This window comes from Ischnura elegans, chromosome 7 (genome assembly GCF_921293095.1).
Source record: "Ischnura elegans chromosome 7, ioIscEleg1.1, whole genome shotgun sequence".
In the NCBI taxonomy this organism is placed as follows: Eukaryota; Metazoa; Arthropoda; class Insecta; order Odonata; family Coenagrionidae; genus Ischnura; species Ischnura elegans.
In genome coordinates this window covers 75,068,832-75,094,070 of record NC_060252.1, presented here as the reverse complement: position 1 = coordinate 75,094,070, position 25,239 = coordinate 75,068,832, and the positions used below count along the sequence as shown (strand labels likewise).

The following is a 25,239-nucleotide window of genomic DNA, read 5'->3' as shown; positions in this document are numbered from 1 at the left end:
CTATCACCTTCATGTAAAACAGCTGAGAAATCACGCGAAATCTTTCATAAGCTATTTCCCTCCTAAATGTATCTAAAATTTTCTTTATGTTAACTATAACTGAAGAAAAAAATGTACACGTTTTGATATAATCAGAATATTCTATCTCCTTCATTCAAAGCGGCTGACAAATTACGTACAGTCACAATCTCTGTCTTTAATAACCTATTGCCCTCCTAAATGTGTACCTAAATTTCTATACGTTAGCTATAGCTGAAACAAAAAAGTACCTAAATGTTTTGATGCAATCACCATGTTCTATCATCTTCATGGAAAACAGCTGAGAATTTCGTACATTTATAATCTCTATCTTTCATAAGCTATTGTCCTCCTAAATGTATATCTAAATTTCTAAATCCTTGACTTCATTGAAGTTTACCACACAGCATGTCATTCATCCTCTCCGACAGTCAATTAATGTTCGAGACATTTTCTCTTAGGCTATACTGTTCATGGAGCCTCAATCGCCATTGATCATGTGGAAATGTGCGGCAATGAACCGTGGAACTTCTATCTGTGACCTTCGATTCTCTATAATTTTTCTTGGGGGAAACGCATAAGGATTCATCTGTATGAGCTCTCATTACAATAATATTCACTGATTGAATCCATCACCATTGTAATCTCAATGTTTTCATGTATTAAGCAAATGTTCCATGAAACATGTGTATAACATCCAATAATTCAACGACAGTGGAGTTTCCTAGGTCGCGAGGGTTAAATTTATTTCATAAGACCATAAGGTCAGATTTGTTGCTAGAATGTCGTAGCTGTTGAGGTGTCCAATGCATGAAGCCAGAATTGTCTCACCTAGGCCTTTCAGGCATAACATAAATGTGATGGAGTATTTAAAAAAATAATGAGATCGGTTGTTAAATTTCCAAAAAGATAGACGTAACAGAAGCCGTTCCCATGCTTTACAAGAATTATATTCCGCACCTACCAAATAACTCATCAAGCTTTATTGATTCTGAGTTCGTTATTTATAGAGCTCAAAAACATCGTTTCATCTCGAAAACTTAAATACATTTATTTATTAGCTTATTTATTTCCAACAACTCCGTAAACAGCACATAGATGCCTTTACAACGGAGGATTAACAAAGCACGACACAAACATCCATGCCTTGGATAGGGACCACCTACCAAGGCGGGATTCGAGCCCGCGGCCTACGGTTTGGTAGGCGAGGACTTTACCTCACCGCCACAGAGGCCGACGATGTTATTAAAGGAGCAGGCATTAAATACATTTTATGAAAACACGTGCGTTCCTCTAATAGTTTATTTACTATGTTTGGCAGGGTGATAAAATGATGTTGTTTCACCTCTTGAATTCGCAAATACAATTTTTTAGGAGATCGGCTGTTCGAAGTGATATTTGCTTTAAGTTTGTCTCACTCCGTATACTATTTCCAGTGAATTTACTTTCTTCTAAATCAATTTTGCTGCTTTCTGGCTGAACTTTGAGTCATTTTTTGACACGAAATATTTCTAAAATTCAGTTCTGTCTCGCGCGATTCATGTCACTCAAAACAAACCATGCCAATTTACGAAAGTACTGTTTACAAAAAGTAACTTTGTATGCAGTAACGCGCACAGGTGCAAATGTATATACTCGAAGGATGAAGTTCGCCATGAAAAAAATGTTTCGGTATAGCTGGGATTCGAACCCGGATCTTCCGATTGCCGGTCTGCCGATTACTAAGTGGTGTAACTAGGAGATCTGGGTTCGTATCCCGGGTAAGCCAAATGATTTTTGCATGGCGACTACCATCCTTCGCTTATATAAAACTATACCACTTTTACTCGGAAAGCTCATGATGAAAGCTCTGACAATGGACAACCCTAAGACTTCACTAACTTCCTAGAAACTTTTTCCTTTCCAAACTCCTTTCTAAAGACCACTGATTTAATGAATGAAGAATCACATCCATTTCATCTCTCTCAAACTTCCTCTTGTCAGTGTGATCAAGTTGCGAACGAAACTACATTTCTCGGTCACCCAATTCCGTGCAGAGCAAGCGCATTTGTCAATAAGTAGAGCGCTAAAAGATGCCCTGGAATTTCTCTGTGAAACATAAAAAAATCTTACCGTTCAATTACACATTGGTGGAGCATTTCCGGCTGTGAATGATATCCTGACTTCAGCGTCACATGGGACAGAGAGCGGAAGTCGGAGAAATTAAGTTTGGCGAACAAGGCCATATATTCTCTTGTCGATTCGTAAATCTTTCGGTGGAAGAGCCAAAACGTCATTGGAAATGTAGCATAATCTAGCGTGTTAATCTCTATCGGTTTATGTAGCCGGAAGACTGCAGCATATGAATAGACTTAAAAATTATAAATACTCTCTAAACAATGTCCTTCGTTAACATTTTCTCAAGGGGTCCATCCAAAAATTGACGCGGCGATATAGCCCAAAAGTGTTTTTTAACTTATTTTAAACTATACAATACCAAATTACAACTCAGATGAGGTCGAGCCGATGAAAATTCAAAGCGCCTTCCGGGAAGAAGACAGATTAGTGAGGAAAATTCTTGGAAAAGAGACTGTAATGGGGAAATTCAATTTACTCTGTTCTTTTAGCTCGCTATTTCGTTCAGCGCTTCAATCTGAGATTTGGTTTAGAGTAAGGTTAAGGCTCACCCCTAATACCTGTGAATTTCTTGCAGAATAAGGGGTTTGTTCCATTCCCTAGGCAAACTTGAGCAACGAGGATAGACGTTTGAGGGTCTACGAATGCTTCAACCGGTTGAGTCGTGCAGTCCGAACCCACTTCTAGACTACCACGCCCCAAATTTCTTTATTTTGACACATTTATGAAATTACAGAGCCAATAATTTTTACTTAATTTGACTTTCTGTGAGCTTACAATCACGTAGTTTCCTGATTAGCCAGACATTTTTGTTGAGAGTAAGTTTTCTCACTTCTTCTGGATAAAGGATATTATACATTTTGTACAAAGTAGTCTTAAATTGACTTTCCTAACCACTAAAAATATTAAGTTTCATGGAGTTTCAAATTTCAACTACATAGAATGTATTAATCAATGCATAAAAAAATAAAACTTTTGTCATTTCACAAACGCTGGCAATGCTGGTCACTGAGGTGTGTATTTTAAAACGACGCATCTCACTATAGGATAGTTTTCTAAATGAAATATATCTTTTCAAACATAATAAATCTATAAAAATAATAAAGTGCCTGATACTATGAATGACTTAAGAGAAAATGTAGAACACTTCTGGAAGCAAATCAATGAGACACGAGAGGCAGCAATTAGAGTCGGGGTGATAAAAGCCCGAGGCATCTGCTTTGCATGGAAACTGGTTCACACGTATCATGCTCATGGCTGGAAAATCCAATCCTCCGATTCTATTTATTTCTTCCTCCTGGAATACATACTCATCGCATACATGTTTTGATTTTTTATTTCTCATTTCGCATTTCTATAATTCGCACATCTGCTTGTCATATCAACCTCAACAAACCCCACTGGATCATTTTTATACCATCTCTTTATTACCTTGCCGAATTATTCGAAGCCGTAATTTCTAAAACAGAAGATCTAAAGAGGAAAATTTTAAGAGAGACCACTTTCACTGGCTAATTCAAAGCAACCAAAGACATAAATTGGACTTATCCCCTTATATTCATACTTTTAATATATGTTATACATAAGTAACGGCTACTGCCCCCAAAAATTAAATATATACCGCTAATTCCAAAATCCAACCTTTTGGAAGTCATGGATTCTTTTTTTTTCTTTTCCATCACACTCACCTCCAACCTTTTCCGTGCCCACAACTGGAATTACCATCCCTTTTCTTATCGCCTTAACTCATTCTTTACGTTTCCAAACCGTGCAACTCTACCCTCGAACGGAACGTTTGTCTACTTTGTCCTATTTCATGTGCTTCATCCCGACAAACTTTTGCGCTGCTACAAAATAGTAGGGTATTGTTTTTGAGGAGGCAGCAACTTAGATCATTAGCGCTATAGGTAAGGGCAAGGATGGATTAGGAAAAATCTGGCGTTAGCATTAGCCTTCTCTCGACGAAAGGCGCTAAGGGAACCACGTTAGTCTTGGAACTCGGCTTAATCTCCCATTTGACGGAATAAATGTTGCCCTTGAAGCTTTCTTCACATAACACTCCGAATAAAGACTCATCAAGAAGAAATAGAACATCTGAAAAGTCTCTTCTATCACCGGGATTTGAACCCAGATCCGTGGTGTATGAAGCCAAAATTCTAAAGTTGGTGATTTTTGGCGATACTTTTTGGAATTTGCGGAACATTTTGAATGAATAACTTAAAATTTGTTTTTACGCAGAATTTTTTAATTAATCCCGACCATATTTTTTAATATCAACGCCATTCTCTGGTTAATATGCAAAAGACGACGTTAATATTCGAAACCGTGGTCGTGATTTAATAAAACATTCTGTGGAAAAACAAAGTTTGAATTATTCATTCAAAATGTCCAACAATCTAGTCACCATACATACCCGATTCCCTATTGCAACAGTAAGGCAAATTAATAATAAGATGCATTTCACAGAAATAATTATAACTGATCCAGAATCCTCAATCAACCCAGTAATTAGAATGACAATAAAGATTCAATTAGCGCAGAGCTCTGGGCCCGCAAGTCCTAAGTTTCGTGGTTCCCTTCCCATTCATTCGAGGAAGATATACTCCAATCGAAATTGTTGCAAACTTCACCGCCGTGTATGCACCAGATTCTAGGAAGCTCCAGATGTGCATGTCTTAGCCAGCAATGCAATGTGCAGAGATAGATTTTTGAGACATGCAGATTCCTGCTCTGTGTCGTCAATTCTTTACTTAAAATTTGTTTTTACTGTATTTGTTTTTTACATTATTTGAAAAATGATTTTAATGCCTCCAGGGATTTGCATACCGTGCTTTAAGGCCTCAAAAAAGTAGTGCTGAATCCGAAACTTGCCTTGAAAGTACACGGTATTTATCAATTTTTTTTTTAATTTGTGTAGTAGGAGAGAAGAGAAGCCCCATGAAAACTTTAACAAGAAGACGGAACAACCTTATAGGCCAGATATTGAGACATGATGGCCTGATGAAGACAATCGTAGAGGGACAAGTGGAAGGCAAGAACGGAAAATGAAGACGTCGAACAAAATATATGGAACAAGTAAAGAAGGATGTGAAAGAGAAGAAATACGTAGGTGTGAAAAGATTAGCTGATAGGAGTACTGAGTGGAGAGCTGCGTCAAACCAATCCTAGGATTGTTGACCAGTGATGATGATACGTTTTGATATGGTTTATAATGAAGATTGAAACCATTTTAAGCCTATATAGATTTTTATTGCATCTAAATACGAAATTATTTGAATAAAATCTTTTTCCTCCCTTGAACTTAAGCGTCGAAATCGAGCGCATGTGCCTGAGAGATTTTGACCCTATAACCGCCCAACGTAGCCATATGGTTACGGGTCTTTCCTCGATAACGGTAAGGAATTTAAAATACATAGCAGGAGTACTTAAGGTGGTCATTGGATTAAAATACCAAAATATTTGCAAAATCGCAGACAAAAAGTTTTCTGGGTGGAAAAGGGTTAATGCTATTGCGAAGGTATTTGGCGACTCAGAAGATGAATCCCTTCGCATAGACAATCTTACTTATTGCTTCAATTCGGTGCACATACTGTGTCCAGCCCACACTGTGCCCTGCTCTCTCTGGGTCTGTTATAGGAGGCCCAATAAGCATGCGGCCACCTTAAGTGCCACTTAGTGCTGCAACGCGAAACCAAGAAGACGCGCTCCAAATGCAAAGCGATCATAATCAAGTGATTCGCTCGTCACGCCGCAGAATATCGACTTACGACAGACCCATTCTCAACCTCCAACTTGATTCATGTCCCACTAAAGGCCACAGGCATTCTACCAAAAAGGCGTTGTAACCGGCATATTATTATTAAAACTTTTTTCCCGATTAAGGTAGTTTTCCATGGAGTACTTAATCCGTGGTGCTGAAATGACGAATCTAGCTCGCCATGAACTTTCGATCCAAAATAGTACTATAACAATGTAGCTACTCATCATATTTTACTGATTTTATCACTATTTAGGGGAACAATATAAATATTTTGAAAGTCTAGCAATGTTAAAGCATTCATCGTGTATGTAAAGAACTCATATTCCATGAAATATGATGCATTAGACGGAATAAGATGACTTTATACGAGTAGCGATATCTTTGTCCTCGATGTTAAGCAATAACTTCTTATTTCACTGTCCTACGTTGACTGCAAACAACAAAATATCATTTAATTACCTGCCATTTCATTTAAAAAGAAACACAGAAAAACAAATACAGGATAAGAGCACGGTGCCCCCTCAAGATATTTACAAGCTCCTTGGACACATGAGACAAAAGTCTTGCTTACTAAGACATCGTTGGAGAAATAAATCCTTTTTGTTTCATATCTGGTGAATTTCAAAGCACTGCGTGAAAAAAGTGACTTTTTAAGTAGACACGCGCACAAGTGCAAAGTTGTATACTCTAAGGATGATGGTCGCTTTAGAAAAAGTATTTGCATTAACCGGGAATTGACCTGACCGGCAATCGGGAACTCCGTGTTCGAATCCCGGATAAGCCAAATATATTTTCATGGGGAACTTCATCCTTGGTGTACATCACTTATCATAGTCTATTTCCGCATGAAATTCGGATCGCAATACCGTCAGCGACCCGAATGAATAATTTTGTAAATTCATTTTGAAACGAAGTAACAGCTGTGTCGTGCACAACTGGAGTATCCTCTATTCCAATATTCGTGAACCTTACTAAGAGCGTTTCTTTTATTTTCAAACTCTCTTCGATTGTAAAGCATGTTCTCAGCTGACCTGTTAAATTGAATAGTGGGGCATGTGTTTGGCCTTCCCTCTGCCGTGTCCGCACCTGACACAGTTCCGCATGAAAGCGAACGCCTTCCGTTCCGAAAACACCGATTATCGAGCTCCACACGACAACAAAAATCGAAGTCCACGTTCCGCACGGATAGCGGCAACGAGCTATTTCGGCGCACGAGCCCTGAGGCCGTATTCTTGTGCTTTGATCACAACCGCTTAGCTTGACTTTGGTTGGACGTGAAAATGTAGTTGAAGACTCAGTGTCTGCGGGCTCGCCACAGCTGAGAACGGAGTAATTTGGTTTATGACTGCCATAAGTTGAAAAACGCTGCCTTCTATCTTCAAATAAACTAGTAGCAAGTAAGATGGTTTCATCAACCGATGGACAAAAAATAGCGTAAGTCCTCTAAAATCGACTTCATGACTGATACTTGCTTTCCTCTGCAATATAAGGAAAACGCCATTGATTGGCCTGCTTTGTAATTATTAAAATTACGGCTGTTCTTAATTTAAGGTATTTTGTGTGTATGTAATTGCTGTTTCTTCTTATGTGAGTTTCCGAAATGAATTAGGATAACTTAGAAAGAATTTTGTCACGTGCTGACTTTGCAACCACATCAGGAGAAGGCAGCGCCTGAAGAAATTGTTAAATATAAATTGTAATAATTATCATTTCATTATGAAGAAGTCAGCATGCTTCGTTCGCAGAACAAGTTAAGCTCTATACGAGAAAAAAAGTATCAATTTCGATTAAGAGCCTTGAACTCAGATTCGTTGGTCGTTTCATAGTACATCATTCAATGATTTCTCACTCAAATGTTGATATCGAGAAATACATCATAAAAGAAATGTGGTGTTTTCCTGATTTTGAAAAAAGTTAGCAACTACAAAAAGAAGATACCACTCTTGTACAACTAATTTTAAGTTGGATATTATGCGGATCCAATCAACCTCCGCCTAGCAGTGCATAGTCGACAGTGCACCTCGCGATGACACAAAATTTGGAATATTTGGCACCAATTTTGGGGCGCTTCCAATCGTTCCGAAAATCGTACATTATCCACATTAATGGCTGTCCAGCATTCAATTATTAGAATTGTGGAGTCTAGTTATTGTAATTGACTTGTTTTCGAGTTTCTCTATCGTTGTATTGCGATATTACCCTGTATTAGTGTGGTATTATAACGTACCGCATAAGGTCCACTTACTTCTCTAAACCCAACAACGACTATGGCCCTCAGGACACTCGACCGACAAAAATATCATCAAAGTGGCTTCAATGCGTTACCAAGTTACCGCCCACACTCTAGTCATCGAATTTTAAGGAAAGAAATAGGAATTTCTGGCAAAGGGTTGAACAAGTCATTCTCCCGACCCGTTCACGGCTGAACGAATCATGCGACCCGACCCCGAATCCGGTAGACTTCCTGGAATACTCGCCGCTCAATGAATGCCCCGGGGGTGAGTCATGGTAAGACTGTATTGAGATCGATTCCAGGCCAGCCTCAAAGGAGATATCGACCGGTCACAACTACTCCCGGTGACTCAACAAGAAACGCCGCACTATGAATATAAAATTACAAAAAACCTGCTTGAAGAAGTTAGCTCTTCATATCGCGTTGTCATGCGAGATGGCCAAATGGCCCTGCTTACAGTACATGTAGTTTTGTAATAAGATTTGGAACAAGTTTGAAAGTTTGCAAAGGAACGGTCAGTAATTTCAAAAATATAAAGAATCACTCAGGACTTTTCATTAACCTTGATTAATAAAGACAGACTTCTGACCAGAAATCGAAGCAGCATTCTCTCAAAAGTTTTTATTATTTCATTAGCTTCGCTGGTAACATTTGGTATTATTTTAAGTTTGGCCATTATTACGGGAAGGAATGCTTATATTTCAGAAATATATTCCTGAGGTATCTCCAATTATTCTACATGATAGTGAAACAAGTCAGGGCTTGTTACATATATTATTGAAAAAATATAGTATATTATAGAAAAGTTATCAATGCATTACAAAAACCTGGATTATAAAACATGATTGCATTTACTTACCGGATAAATGATTATTTATGGGTTTTTAAAACTTTAAATATTGATGCCGATGAACAGTGAGGTTAAATCCTGAATCATATGATAGTTGTTCTAGCATTAATCTAATAATCATTGATCCAAGTTTTTCGATACAAGGGAAAAGTGTAGCTTAAGGGCAACACTTACTATTTTATACGATCATTTTATAACACTGCCATACTATTACTTTGCGGTCACGGCACATCATTTCAGCCTGTGAAACATAGCTTCTGTTGTGTGCATTAGGCGGTGGTTACAAAATACCTACATGCTGTCCTATGGTTTACCGGGACCGAAAACGCGACAGTCGCTAATCATGAAGAAAGGACTGAGATCCCTATGGTTATCGCTATCCGCGAAAATGATGGCGTCCGAAAGCAGTGATTTGAGCTGTCAGCGCCGATGTCTTTAATACCATAATTGAAAAATGACCGTGTGTATCAGGGTATGTGGCCGACTGCCAAGAAAATGGTGAAAGACGCCATTGAAAGTCCTAAGGCGGTACAATCACGGAGAATTCCTCCTCCAGGTGGGAGACATCAGCCGACCTAATATGAGAACCCTAGGGGATAAAGGGATACAAAGTGCAATTTTCCTGATTTCGGAGAAAATTGAAGATAATGGTTGTTGAGGTACACAATATTGTTGTGGCAGAGGGATAACCGATTCTGTATCTGAAACCAGTTATCCACTTGTTCAATGTTCTTTGCCACAGCAATATTGTATTAACCCACCAACCATTTTCCGCACATACCCAACATTATAAAAATTGCACTCATACCCGTTGGTTTTTGGGGTTCTCATATAAAATTGTCTTAGTGAGTAATTTCAAGAGGTAAAACAATGCCAGCAACACTTTAATATCCTAACATAAGGATGTAATAACACAGTGATCCGATTCAAGCATAATATAACCGCTGAACCTCCCCAGAAAGTTATTACTTCAGGTAATTTGGTAAAGGGTTGAGGATAGGATCAGGCTCAAAACTATAAGGAGCCTTTGGACACTTGCATTATTAAATTCTCGCTATTCCATTTGATGCCATATTCTATTTGTCAGAACCTCGCACAAAATCATAGGTAGACCAGGAGAGGGAAATGTTCTCCTCACCATGAAAACATGAAGAGGATTTATTCTCGGTTAGCTTCTTATTTATTTATCAAAACTAACATTTCAGTTTAAACACTCGATAAGTCACCAAAAATTTCAGAAGCAACAAAATATTATCATGGATACATTTAAAGGAGGCAACAGTTCAGGAATTATATTCTTAAAATAACTACCTTACAACAATGATTCTTTATTTTAGTAATGGTTAAAGTAAACATTCTTTTTGTAAAATTCCTGCATATCCTTCTTGAAAAAGCTGGTGTTATTAGAATGCAGTTTTCTGAAGTGAAATCAGAGGCGACAGATTCCATACATCTACAAAAGTTATGGAATAAATGTTGGAAAACTATTATTGTCAGCTACCATTGGGTACAGCTTAACAAAGTTGATGTTACCATCTAAAAGTTCTTTTAAAAAATCAGACGGAACGATCTCCATTTTCCTAAATAAGATTTGGCATAAATGTAATAAATGTATTCTTTTCTGCGGCAGTGAAAGCAGGAAGACAGTGATGAACTGGAATTGTGTGATGCAGGCGTCTGTTGGCCACGCCACAGACTTGAACTCGCTAACTGTCACCGCACTGCGGACCTTACGACTCCGCAATGGGGGCAACGGGTGTGGGAGATGCCGAGAAACTGAGGGACTGTCACACGGCCAGAGAAAGCGACGAGGAAGTGCTCTTTCTCCCGGAGAATCACGTTACACAATGTCTCCTGAAAAATGTATGACTTTAATCAAACAAAAAAAAACACATGTTAACCTAATTTTCTACGCGGAAAATGAAGAAAAGCCATCCTTAGATTGTGCATCACGTCATCCTTTAGCAAATCGCTCAATCAACATGCAACGACAATTAAATAATTGGACAAAATTACGACTGAATGTCGCTCAGCAACAATCTGCTATAAAATACGCAATAAGGAGAGGGAAGTTAATTCACTACGCTACTTTCGCGGCTGGAAAAGCCAACAAATTGACTGTAAATTATAGAAATTCAGCGATGAAGTAATATTTTACTCGATTAAAATAGTAAATGGTTGTGCTAAAAGGATTGATACACTTCCCTTGATGAAAAAGAGACTCCTACAGAAAGTTACAAGAAAATGTTTCTTCATTGTTTTCCTAAAACCTAACTCGCCTCTCATTTTAACGAGAAAGTAAGGTTTGTGTAGAGATCGCAGTAACGTAGCGGGTACGGCGTAGGTCTCTTCAACTGCTAGGGTTGGGAAAATAAATCATTGGGCTAGTGGGAATCACTGTCAGAACGTGATATTGAAAATTGCACTAAACTTATTGAAAATTTAAGACCATTTTATTTTCCGACGAAGTTAACTATGTATACCTTACGAATGCCAGCATACTATGGTAGATCAAGTTGATGGTTTCAGGCGTTACTTTATGGAAGTTGCTCATGATGAATGAAAATTGTACTTTGTTTTTCCGCATATATTTATTTACACGCGTATTTATTCATTAATAATAATAATAATACGTCTTTATTGGGCGAGATTGGGACTATTCATTCATGGTAGATCAAATCGCAAAAGTAAAATAAGAGGGATAGACCGTAGACCAATAAATATTGAATGTCTTCCCTAGACGCTTATTTGCATAGAATTCTCGTAAAAAAAACCCAAATTATTCATAAAATCTTATCGCGTGTTCAAAAAATATGTTTCAAATACCACTGAATATGAATTTGCTTACGAGGAAAGAGATTATATGGAGACCTGATTGGAAGTGATAGTGGTAGGCATGTGATCTAACTTCAGATGATCTGCAGACTTTTAGGTGGTTGGAAACTATCGCGCTAAATGAAAGCCACGGCTCCTTTCTTTCCGGTGACCAGTTATACGTACCGAGACATGTGCTGCGTTTCAATGAGACGGCGGCTGGGGGCGGGGCAGTTGCTACGGTGGCTAAGCATGCCAGTCTATGACAGTGGCGTAGCGATGGGGGTGGTCCGGACCCCTCTCCCCCCGAAATTTAAAAATACAATTACTTTGATTCATAAAAGAAAACAAAATATCGAAAAATCATGACTTTACAAAAGATTTCTTTGAAAAATTAAGTTTTTTCGATTATGAAATGTATAAAAGTAGTTAAAAAAACCATCTATTGAGTCACTTGTTTTTAAAAATTTACCCCCTGGTTTTGCACCCCCCCCCCCCACGAAAAAAATTCCTGGCTGCCCCACTGGTGTGTGCACCAGCAATTTCCCATGGGCACACAACCCTTCCCTACCTCACTGGGTGGGGAGGTTTTCTGATAAAAATGTGTACCACAACAGGTACTTCCTGAAATGGTACAGGTACTACATGTTTTCAAAACAAATTTGGGTTTGATTCATCTACCGTGTTATCGGAATATTTTCGGATGAAAAAGTGAGATAGGGCTACTTCGCACTAGCTGGCCGCTTCCAGAATACGCGGAAAGATTATAGGGTCCAGGGCAGAATGGTTACATCCCTGAAATAAATTATTCACCAAAGAAAGCTGCGCGATTCGCCAAAAACTACAACTAGCGAGCATAGTGTTACGCAGCTTTTAAAATGAATAGATTGGGAGCCGCAAGAGACCAGGAGGCTGCGTGCTAGGTTTAAATTCCATAAGAAGTTAAGAACATGTGTCCTTTAGAGCGACGCAGAACATTGTATGTAAAAGGTTGCTGAAGTATGTTGTACCTCATACCTTTAATTGCATGCAAAAGGATCTCTGAAATCTTAAATCTTTGGCCGAAATTAAAAGAAAGTAGAAAGAATGGTTAATTAGTGAAACTGTACACTTGTAATTTCTTTAATTACTGTGAAATGTACAATTTATTTTAAATTCTCATATTTTGGTTCCAAAGTTCCTAAAACTTTTTGTCATGTTATTATTTTTTGTTTATGAAGTTGAAACTTGAAATGTAATATAAATGCTATGCTTTCAATGTGCCACTGGTTAGGATAAATGGAACCTTCTGACAAGCCATATGGCTTAAAATTACCAAGTTGCATATGCTAATGAAGGCAATTTATGTATTTATTTATTAATTATCATTTTGATTACCACTAGAGCATCCTAATTTTTCTGGTTTCTACAAAAACGATGAAATAAAAAAGATATTTTGCCGAAAGTGTAGGCGTAGATAGTTATTTTATCCCGTACAATAAAGGACTTCGATAAATGCTACGCGGAATACAGTTGCCCAGTCAGTCCTGCACGCACTTTTTTCCTGACACCCCCTGCCACACGTCTAGTGAGGCTTGATGTATTTGTAGGAACTTTTACCTACCACCCTAACGGACATGAGTACGACGCTGCACTAAATGGGGACTTCTAGTCACCTCCATCGTCGAGCGACTTTCTCGCCGCATCTCCGCTATCTCTTCCCGAAGATCTTCCTCATTCAGACGGCGCACTCAAATCGCTGGCAGCCAACGTCGCACCTGAAAGCCCGGCGACATGACCTGCGGCCGTAATCATCACGGCTTGGTAGAATCTAGGAATTCCCGTGAGCGTGACGGTTCTAGCCCGATGAATATCAACTTAGTAAAGTGCATTCTTTGTCGTGCCTTTAGCCCTGACATCATAATTTCGTCATTTTAGTGGCTCGAAAGTTTCGCCACGTTACGAAATACCTGCGGTGAGATGTTGCAGATGCTCATTTGTGATTTCTGGAGGAAGGTTCCAGTTATCTTCGGTATTTATCGGTAGATTTTTGCTTAAACTGAATTCAAAGATGACGAGAGCTGTCAAAACGGTGTTAACTAACTAAACTTTTAGAATATAATACTCCATCCCGGGTGGCCACCCAAGACATTTATTTGCATAGAATTCACCGGGAAAACTTCAAGTTATTAATGAAATCTTCATGCGTGTTAAAAAATTATCTGATTGTTCAAAAATAACATTACAAAATGCCAACTGTGAGATGTTGCTGATGTTCATTTGCGATTGGTAGGGGAGATTTTCAGGACCACTTTCATAGTCGCTGACATCCAGGGCTTGTGGAATTTCCGGCCACCATTCTACTTATCTCTACTTTCGGCGGGTGAAGCAAAATCGTCAATACATACTGAACAAACACATTGAAGGAAAACTATCATAGAACTTGAAGGAATAAAAACTTTGCTTTCTCCTCATGGTATTTATTTTGTCAGACCTCGGCTTCGTTGCAGCGTAACATTTTCATAGTTGAAAAAACATTGCAAAATGTTTATTCCTCCAACTTCTACGATAACGCATTTCCCCATAACGCATTTCCCCATAATCACGCACGCTACTATCACATACATTAGGAAGAAAATTAGAAAGATTATTTGTTTCATAGTTATGTCCTCAAACAGTATAGGTAAACAGTTGACGCAATGCTATGGCAAATTATTAGTCACGCCATCAAAACATATTTTTATAGGATATTTATATAGGATATTTAAGAGAATCATGCTCTGAACCGCTACCGTCACACTTTTCATGAATCACGCTGCGAATGTGGAACTGGAAACTCCTAGCTGATAACTATGTCATGAATGGGATCCTTAGTTGCCAAGATAAATTGCGTGACGTCATTGTTCGGTTTCGATGTCGGGACCAACTGATTCAATGGGTTAGTGTATTAACCCCTTGCGCTGAAATGAAGAGTCTAGCTCGTCATTAACTTCCAATACCAAATCGCTCAAAACAAGAGTAGCTCGTCATCATATTATCATTATTTGAGCACTATATAGGGGAAAATATAAATTTTTTGAAAGTTTAACAGTGTTAAAACATTCATAATGCACATAACGACACATGTTTCATAAAATATTGGAAGGAATGAAATAATTTTACTCGAGTAGCGATGCCTGTGTTCTTGATTTATATATTTAGATACTTCACAATATGAAATAATAATCACTGTTTATTTCACTGTTCTACATTGATTAAAAAACTCCAAAATATCTTTTCAATGCCTGCCATTCCATTTAAAAAGAAACACATAAAAATAAATAGACGTTAGGAGCACGATATCCAGAAAATAAATTGAAGTGGAATATCTGCTCACGATTATAGAGTGATTTGCACGTGCGAAAATTCACAATGAATTCGTACAAATTATGGAACGAAAATAAATGCTATCCTACGCATGGATTCGATTACAAGTGATTAGATGATAAGCTCATCTCCTGCCCGATGCAATGATCTCCATTGTGGCCCATAGGCAACTAATTTTTATTTTTGACTTAAGAGGCCTGCCAAAGGATGAAAAACCTTCAGGGAATATTTATGAACCTAAACCTATAAAAAATATGGAATAGAGATAGCCTTTTCCTTATATTATTCTTAGACGGGCACTAATGCTATCACCGCCTGTAACACGATCGTAAATGAAGGCGAAGGAGATTCACTTTCGTGGAAAATAATCTTATACTCCTCCTGCAGCTTTCGTGAGAACAGCAACTGTTTCTTGTTTCCGGAAATAAATACATTACAATGGTCTGTAAAACAGTGCCAAATCAAATGAAATTAACTCTTACCGGGGATAATTGGATTTGTCAGTCAGTTTGACACAGCAGTTTTCGCAACTGTACGATTAAAAACTGCACGAAGAATTATTTAAGGCATTCTGTATTTTATATGTAAAACCAATCGTGGAAATAATCCGATTGAGACATTAGTACCCAGCTGGTCAGAGATTCTTTAAATTTCGTCCATTCTCTCCACTCTAATTTTGCGTTAAAATTTTAGTATGATGAGGATGCGATTCTAAAATGAATTTTTGGTACTGTGAGAGGATTTTTAGCGTAATATTTAGTTTTTTTCAGGGGGTGTTTATTTAGTATCCTATTATCCCTTCAGAACAGTGGCGCAGCGAGGGGGAGGTTTTGGGGAATAAACCCCCCCCCCCATAGCTGAGAGAAACTTTTAAGTTTAATCCATTTTTCTTAATTTGATGAATATACTTATAGAAGAGTGTAAGGATTAATAATATATCCCTCAGAAAACCCACTATTTTGAACCATTTATCTTAAAAATCTTCTGGGGTAGGGCCCCCGCACCTCCTGCTTATCCTGGCGGGTATACCACACACCCCAGGTTTAATTGCGCCTAAAACCCCCCTAGCCTTAATCCCAATCTGCGCCGCTGCTTTAGAATGCTTTAAAACACAAACGTAATTTTTTTCCATCCTCAGCTATTCTAAAAAGTAGGTTATAATAACCGCGAGGCTCGATACTCTATCAGTATATATAGCACTACTATTTCGCCGGCTAGCCGAGTTGTTTTGAAATCTATTGGGTGCTGGTGGATACCATAAGGAGAAAAAGGTATACGCATTGCGATATTAGATTTCTTTTGATCTTATCGTCCTCGTAGGAACATTTCAAGCTCCGACTGAAATTATGATGCGTCGTGTATTGACCGCAAAATCTTGTGTCATGACAACGTACACAACGCAGCTGCGCAAGAAACCTTTGATGTAGCTGCCCACTGAAAATTTTCAGATCTGAAGAATAAATTAAGCTTAAGAAGATGAAAGACAGATGTCCAAGTTTAAAGTGATCCTCGTTGTAGTCCTCGGATTTCAAAAGGTTAAAAATGATTGTTTAGAACGTAAACGTCACAGCAAGAATCTCAAAGGCATTTACAGACAAAACACTATAGATAGACGATCTAAGGCACACAGGATGATTTTCCAGGAGCTGCCGTAGCCTGAGGGGCACACAGAAAACATACACGCAAGACCACTGCGAACCGCTTTCCTGCTAAAAAGATTCATGCCTTTCAAAGAGGCATCCTCAGGGAGTCTGTGGATTCCCGTTGATCATTTCGCTTGACTGATCGAGTTCCCAGAATAACATGCCGGCACTATTTCAGGGAGCTTCCGGAAGCAGCTGTCAAAATAAATCGTCAATATAAAGACGCTGAAAAGGAAAAAAATGAAATAAATAATTAATCGATAACTATAAAAATATTGGGCATGTTGGTATCCTTGAATATTCAGAAGCATTTCCGAACGGGATCTCAAGGTTTATCAGCGCGCGCGTCAAATTCTGAATGAGAGTCTACTACTTCTACTTGACAGCGTTCTAACAAACTTCATCGTAATAAATAGCTTTCGCATATATAGAGAATGGATATATAAGATTTTGGTGTTCCTCATATGCATGGCATTATTCATGTTGCATGACATTATGGAATGATATTATTCTCCAAGTACTGCATGAAACAAGTGACTTTGTACGCACTGGTGCAAAGTTAAATACACCAAAGATTCGCCATGAAAAAATATTTGAGATAACCGTGTTTGAATACCGGCGAAGTCAAATATTTTTTAATAGCGAACTTCATCCTTAGGTGCATTTGATATTATTTGTCTTGACTACTATTCACTCAAACCGTGCGACATAAAGCGATACTGGAAATAACTGCAGTGCATTCGAAGAGCTGTTTATATCCATTTTGGCTCTTTCCAAAACCTTTTTACCTTTCTTTCATAACTACGAGTCGGCGAGAGCGACAAAAAAATTTTGCGTACTATATAAATAAAACAGTGCGTGTCATTATTGACGTTTTACACTGCCTCTTAATGAGAGACAAATTACACCATTCAGGCGTATACCTGCGACTTTATTCGTCTTTTGAAGACTGAATTTCCCATTAATTATGTTATAATGTCCAGTGTAATCGTTAACAAATTTGTGTAATTTAAAATGACTTTTTATAATTGTCTTCCGATGAAAAAAAAAACGAAGAGGAAAGCGATCACTCAGGGTTTTAAACTTGAACATTTACGCTATATTAATATTGACGTAAATAGGCCACTAAAGTAAGAAATATAACGTCGCAACCTTGGGCGTATTTGCTCAATACAGCGTACTAAAATGAAAGAGTATCATAGATTGTATTCATAGGGCTAACGAAAGAAATGTCACGAGGAATCTATCATAATTCAATACATATTAGAATCACTTTATAAAGTTTCAGTAATATATCTTAATAAAAAAGACCAAGGTTTTGACTGCAATAGCCATTATTACGGTAAAAATGAGAATGACTTTTGCAGTCAAAACCTGGGTTAGTACAATAAAGATAGATATATCTGTAGAACATAGTGATTTTTTTAATTATTTATCATGATGCGATTGTACAAACTAAAGCCTAAGAATGTGATGTATTTTAGCAAAATTCTGTTTAACCGTTAGACGCTCTAAGTGCCGATACATCGGCCCCGTATTTGATCCCACATAAAAAATTTGTTAATAATATTTTTAGTTAATTTCATTTTTTTCATATTTATTATTTTTTTACGGTAAATAGTATTTGCCGGCCTCTGTGGCGGCAGGGTAAAGTCTTCGTCTGCCAAAGCTAAGGTCGTAGGTTCAAGTCCCACCTGGGTAGTTTTCCCTAATCCAGGGAATGGATTTACGTGCATATTTAATTTGATAAATGTAATGGAAACCCTTATGTAAAAGCCAAAAAGTGCTGTTATCGGTGCTGTGGCGTTAATAATATAAATATATAAGCAAAGGAATATATTTACATAGATGCTTGTTTATATTACGCCTGAATCGTCTTAGAGAAGTGGAAACAGAAACTTCTGTGAAAGAGTAAGTGATAAATATACAAAAATTCTGAAACTGCAGCCAAACGGTAGGAGTTTCTTATTTTGAGCATAATAAACATTTCCTTTGTATACTCATAAAACAATAAAAATTGGCCTAAACGTATCACTATGCTTCCGCTTTACTGAACTAAAGTAGAGTCCATTGAAGAGTTTCTAATCCTTTATCTTTATATCCTTTCTCAAGCACAATAAATAGCTCTCTCAGCTCACAATAAATAATAATCTCTTATTGAATTCACGCATTCGAAACAATGGACACCTGACTGCACACCTGTGCTCCGGCATTTCGACAGTCAAACATGAAACTTGTTCGCATCCATGAACGAAGACGCGGGCCTGTGGCGAATACAGACTGTCAGTGTTGATGCACAGTGCACACCTTCAAGGCTGTTTAATAGTCGGAATCGGATAGCACGAAAAGAGACGTGTTTACACTCCAGCGTATGGTGCGACAGTTCTTATCGCTGTATTGGGCGAGGTGCAGACACAACATTTTGGCACCCACCGTTCTCTTCCGTGAAATAACAGTCGCTGTTATGAATGTGAATACAGAGTTGAGGATCCTTGAAGGTTTTCCTCCATGAAATCGCTGAGAAAGGAGGACATTCGCTAATGGTGAGGCTGAAATCACTACAAAGAGAATTCAATATGGCTAGCTGAAGAGATAGAGAAAAATTAGTTAAATTAGTAAAGTTAAAAAAAAACCTACTCCTCAATCTCCCGCTCTCCTTCCTCCACCCCCTGACACGGATACCTATATATATGTATATAAATTCCCAGCTCATCAGATTCCCTCGAGAAAGCGACAAACATCGGTCGGGAAACGTTGGGCCACCCAAAAAAATTGACGTGGCGACATAGCCCAAAAGTTGATATTTAACATGACGAGTACCCGCGAAAGTTTTAACGAAGAATTCATCCTAGGTGTATATAACGATACTAGATGGTTGATTGCGTATCCCAATTTCTCAAATGAATTCCCAACCATAAGGATATCAGTATAATTGTCTAAACGTTGATGGGGCGCAGATATTATATTTTGAATGGCCAACCCTCAAGAAAAATTAAAACATTCCCTACCTAAACATTCCCTACTTACAGCTTGAATCATAATTATTACTAGTCCATGAAATATCACTAAAGGTTCAAGGATAAATCTCATGAGAGGAGCGTAATAGCCTGGCGAGTACAAGTTCGGCTGTGAACCGAAAGTTATTGCGTTCAAATCCCAGATGAAGCTTCGGGCACCCCTGAAAAAAAATCTTCCTTGTGGTCCATGGCCCAAGGAGAAGGAATAATTTTCCTGCCCTGACTGTTTGATACTATAAGTTCTGATGCTTGTTCCGCAGTGAGCCCCATCTATCCTAACCTACGGATTGAAACACTGAGTAAGGGGGTGGGGAATAGTATTATACGTTGCAACCTTCGTTTCCTTGAGTAAAATTATAGTGATTTCTCTTTTAATGACAACTACCACCCCTTGCAATATATGACGAATATAAAAGCGGTAAAAATGCTTCCATATCTTTGTAACACCCATGAAAAAAATCTTCCTGGTGGTCCGTGGCCCAAGGAGAAGGAATAATCTTCCTGCCCTGACTGTTTGATACTATATTTATTGTTTATTGATACATATTATTTATTGTTTATATTCACTTTCTTATGTTCATATTTCTTGTTTATATTCACTTTTTTATGTTCATATCTCTTGTTCATATTTCTTTTGTTTGTCACCTTAAATTTTGTAATTAGTGTGTTATATCTAAGAGCGATTATTTCTTTTTTGTCGAAAATATTGTATTGTTTTTTTTTCATGCACTAGACGATATGCACTGTTCACATTTGTCTGTATATGTATATATATTTATTTACTTTTTTCTTTTATTTATCTATCTCAATGTGAAATGTAGAAAGCTGTACTTATATTTTCTCATGGGCCCCAGTGCCTACGAAAATAAACGATATTATTATTATTATAAGGTCTGATGCTTGGTGCGCAGTGAGCCTCATTCATCCTAACCTACGGATTGAAAGTCAACAGCCTACCCACCGCTGACTGGGTTAACACTCTCTTATTAAGGGCATGGGACGAATCTTTGACCACCCTCACCTATGAACGGTGTCCGATTTCTGTGGGAGGAGGGTGCGAGGCAAAGGAGCTGAAAGGGGGCGAGGGAAATCCCGAGGAAGTGGAAGTTGGAAGTGGGAGGAGCAGCCCCTTTCGCTGATGGACGCACCTTGGCGAGTCGTCTCGGCTGGTGCGCCTTCGTTTCACGCGCCGCTGGACACACTGCGACGCACGGGAACGTAATTGTAAAAGTGGAACAGCGGATGAGAGAGTTTTCGGCAAGAGCATCCGTCGTGCTCCCAACGACCCAGGTCCGACAGAAACGATTAAATAAGAGAGACAATTTGCCCAACAGATGAGCGTATCCAAGGAGACTGCATAGTGGAGGCCCGATTCCATTCCGTAGAAGTCTGATTTCGGTTGCCACTTCGGTCGCATTTTAATCGGCTTTCAATAATGTCCGCGGCGCGGTGATGAGTGTAATTCAATCCACTTTTCACCAATATTTTGCGGTATGGTCATTGAAAATGCGAGGAATAGAATGAAGGAGACATCATCATGAATTTAAATTTAGGTTCACACACCTAATTATACCTTATTTCCCCGTGAAATTCGGATCAATTTGTCCGTCAGCGACGCGAGTGGCGATTTCTGTAAATCCATTTAAATGCGCCATAGTTGACAATGCATTTAGACACCGACTTGAGGATCCTCTTTTGTAATATTCGTGAGCGTATGAATAAAATCCGAAGATCCAAGCGTGATCGAGTGAAATATTTCCATATTGAAATAAACACTTGCAATTTTCCACGATTATAAAATTTTAATTTTATTCCGACCTAGGTTTCGATGTTACTGCGAGAGATGGCATAGGAGGGTCAAAGCCATGGTCGGTAAAGGAGATATATATTTAAGGATGGAAATTATTATTTGTTTTTTTTATATTATTGAATGCAGCTTAAATCATATTAATTCCTGGTCCATGAAATATCACCATAGATTCAAGGATTAATCTCATGAGAGGAGCGTAATGGCCTGGCGAGTACAAGTTCGGCTGAGAACCGAAGATTCTTGCGTTCAAATCCCAGATGAAGCTTCCGACAGCCTCGACAAAAATCTTTCTGGTGGGCTGTGACCTATGGAGAAGGACTAATCTTCCTGCCCTGACTGTTTGATACTCTAAGGCCTAATGCTTAGTCAGCAGTGAGCCTCAGCCATCCTAACCTACGGATTGAAGCACAGAGTAAGGGGGGTCAAAAAAGTATTTTACGTTGCAACCTTCGTTCCCTTGAGTAAAATTAATGTGATTTCTCTTTTAATGACAACTACCTGCCCTTGCAATGTATGGCGAATATAAAAGCAGTAAAAATGCTGCCATATCTTTGTCTTAAGTCTTCAATAACAAATGAATTCAAAACTGATGATATCACTGAATTATAATTCAAGAGTAAAGCAAGAAAAAAAATTTCCCTGAATTCATAGAAAAATCACATAATAGAAGAATTTATATCCTAATTTATCGTAATTCTTAATATGGAGTTTCTTCATATGCTTATGGATTTAGGTATACGGAACTAAATTGTTTGCGCCTAAATTTATGCATTCAATTTCCATAACATAGTGCTTTTGAATTTACATATTGCTTTTGCTAATACAATGGCGAATGTCTATTGCTATAATACATATCTAATTTATTTGTTTCTTTATGCTCGTTTCTCAATACATACTTATAGAATTAATATGTTTTGCCTTATTATACAGACAAGCTCTAGGAGAAATAAAATGTTTACAGATATTTCAATTTAAATATTACCACATCGTGAACATAAAAATTTCAAGATTTTTATTGGTAGAGTCATATATTGGTAGGAATATATTCTCGCGGTTTTAAAATATAAATTTTAAATAATATACATATAAATTCAAAGGTAAGGAAAGAAAGGGATAGGAACATGGAATAGAAAAAGGAAATAATAAATATTTATTATCATTTTAAAATATAAATATTTTAAAATGATAATGGCCATATTTTTAGTAAATCCCATCATGGGAAGAGATGCAGCGCCTTCATTATGACAATGCACGAATTGAACTTGAAATAAATTATTGAAATACCATTTAAATTCATTACAATAGAAAATTATCATTTACACATGTGTATTGGATGCCTCTGTAAGGTAGTTAGGCATGATAGATGAAGAAACCAATATGAATTATCTGCGGGGTTTTTCTAGCTTTAGACTAAAATATGGTTTGTGATGGACAAGAGGAAAACATCCGGGTTCGAATCCCGGTCAAGGCAAATGATTTTTTTTATGTTCGCATTTTGAGTGCACCTGCGGGTGACTTATACGTAAAAGCACGCCACTACCAAGTCAACGGTTATTTCTTTACATATTCTACCTGACAGAAGAATTGCGTCAAACCAATCTTCGGATTAATGACTTATGATGGTGATGATTTTTGAAACATTACATTTACTTTTTCAATTTCATAATGATCGAGCTTTACCCTCCAGACCATATCTTACCTTCAGGATTGTCGAAGTATCCCCAAAGGGGCAGTCCGACAGCCGTCGCACCGGCCGCGAAGCAGACGAATCCGAGGCCGGCCACGAGGGTGGAGTACAGCGCCCTCTTGCGGTTCTTCTCGCGCTCGACGTCTGTGGCGCCCTTGGCGGCGGCGGTCGACGTCTCGACGACAGTGGCGACGCCCTCCGTCTCGCTACTACCTCCTTCGCGACGCTCCATGCTTCCTCATGGCACACCAAACAAACGAAGCACCGCAACCACACCAAGCACAAGGGAACACTACACACTGAAAAACACACTTTTTCTTTACCTCATCACTTCACACGGGGGAGCGTAAATACACAACAGTGAGATGACACGCGATGGAATCCACTACACTCAACAGAGATCACATGCCTCGATCTCCGAGATCCAGGTAAATAATATATTCCAACAAGTAAAGCACCAATAGCCTCAAGAGAAAGGTCACGAGAGGGAAGCGTAGGCCCGTCCTAGAAGATAGATGTAGAACCTGGTCCGCCCGAAGAACCGGCCCAGGTCGAAGGTTTCCACGTGACTCGCACGCCAGATGAGAAGACAACGCCCACTCCGAGGAAAAGTTTTAAAAACTTTCGACGACGAATAACACGTCTTGCGACATCAGCTCCACTTCCTCTTCCTACTATCTACTTGGCATATTTTCCTCCCCTCCTTTCGCACCTATTGCCAAGGCGATTCATAGTAACACCTTTATAATTATTATAAATATGACGCCTTGCTTTTTTGCTAAATTGGAGGTGGTTGTTCAGTGCTTCTGACAACAGTGTTTTGGAAACGGAAGGCTGAGTAAATGAAAGGGTCACCTCAAAAATATGTTGGCGAAAGGGTAAGTGGAATGTAAAAAAGCTTTTAAGCGGAAAGAGTATCTTCACAAGTAGGGAAGGACCATAATTACTTTCCACAACAGCTACTGTGCACTGCGGCCAGACGTCTACTCCCAAGTGACAGGGAAACCTCGACCCTACAGGCGCCACCGTATGACCGTCTTACGGCGTCTCTCGCCCTCAGGACGTACTCCTCATTTCACACCCAAAACGACCCTCCGAGGATATTCACTCCTGAAATTTACGTGTTTACAGGTGAGGAAAAGTCAGGCCGCTAAAAGAGTCGCGGCCAGCTCGCGTTGGAATCCCGCAATGGACGAGGTAAGAGTCACAATCCACGGGGTAGCTGCAACACGAGTAACTGCGCTATCGTGGCATTCGGCCGCGATCACCGACACAAAACACAAACAGACTTGAACGCTGGACGAGAAACACTTGCGGCGCTTTGAAAACAATGAAGACAACAGCTGTGGTATCCGAGACAACGTTGAAACGGTCACTCGCTGGCGAAAACTTCGGTGAGTAGCCTCCACGTTTTGAGGAAGTTGTTACACCTCGACCCTCATGCAGAAATATTTATCTCGCGGCCCACCTTATCGAAAGTGTTCGCGGGTCGACAAATGCCGGCGTTGCTGCGCTACTGGAAGGCTCGAATGGGGCAACACTGGAGGCCCAACAGGGGCTTTGCACCAGCGAATAGGTCCACGCAACGCGGGCAATTTTACTCTCCGACCGCGTCGACACCGACTAACTGACTGACTTGACTCCGGCTGGCCGCCTCTGGTCGCCGAGGAGTCCTTCCAGCAGAACAACCGGCGGGGCGGGAGGGGGCGGAGGGGAGAGGTCGTGGGGGAGGGGGGGAGGAGGCACCGGTTTGTGGAGGTGGGCACGGCTACGTGTCGTGAGTTGCTGGAATCGTGAGGAAAAGGGAGGGGATATTTATACGCCGGAGGAGAGGTGGAGGGGACCGTGAACGGCGAAGGTAGTCGCGGGGAGGCGCGGGAGGGATTGCCGGGAGGGGGGTAGAGGCTCTATCGTGCTTCTTGCTGCACCACCTCCCCTCTTCCTTCT

At 39.1% G+C, this 25,239-nt stretch overlaps 1 protein-coding gene across 1 annotated transcript in view; it reads right to left on the bottom strand.

Annotated features, from left to right (window-relative positions):
- LOC124162927 overlaps positions 1 to 24,919 on the bottom strand; it is a 227,001-nt gene extending 202,082 nt beyond the window's left edge. Inside the window, exon 1 of the mRNA XM_046539669.1 lies at positions 23,305 to 24,919. Within this exon, the coding sequence (XP_046395625.1) occupies positions 23,305 to 23,524 (220 nt within the window). The 5' untranslated portion in view covers positions 23,525 to 24,919. The remainder of the gene's footprint in view (positions 1 to 23,304) is intronic.
- Between the last annotated feature and the right edge of the window lie 320 nt (positions 24,920 to 25,239).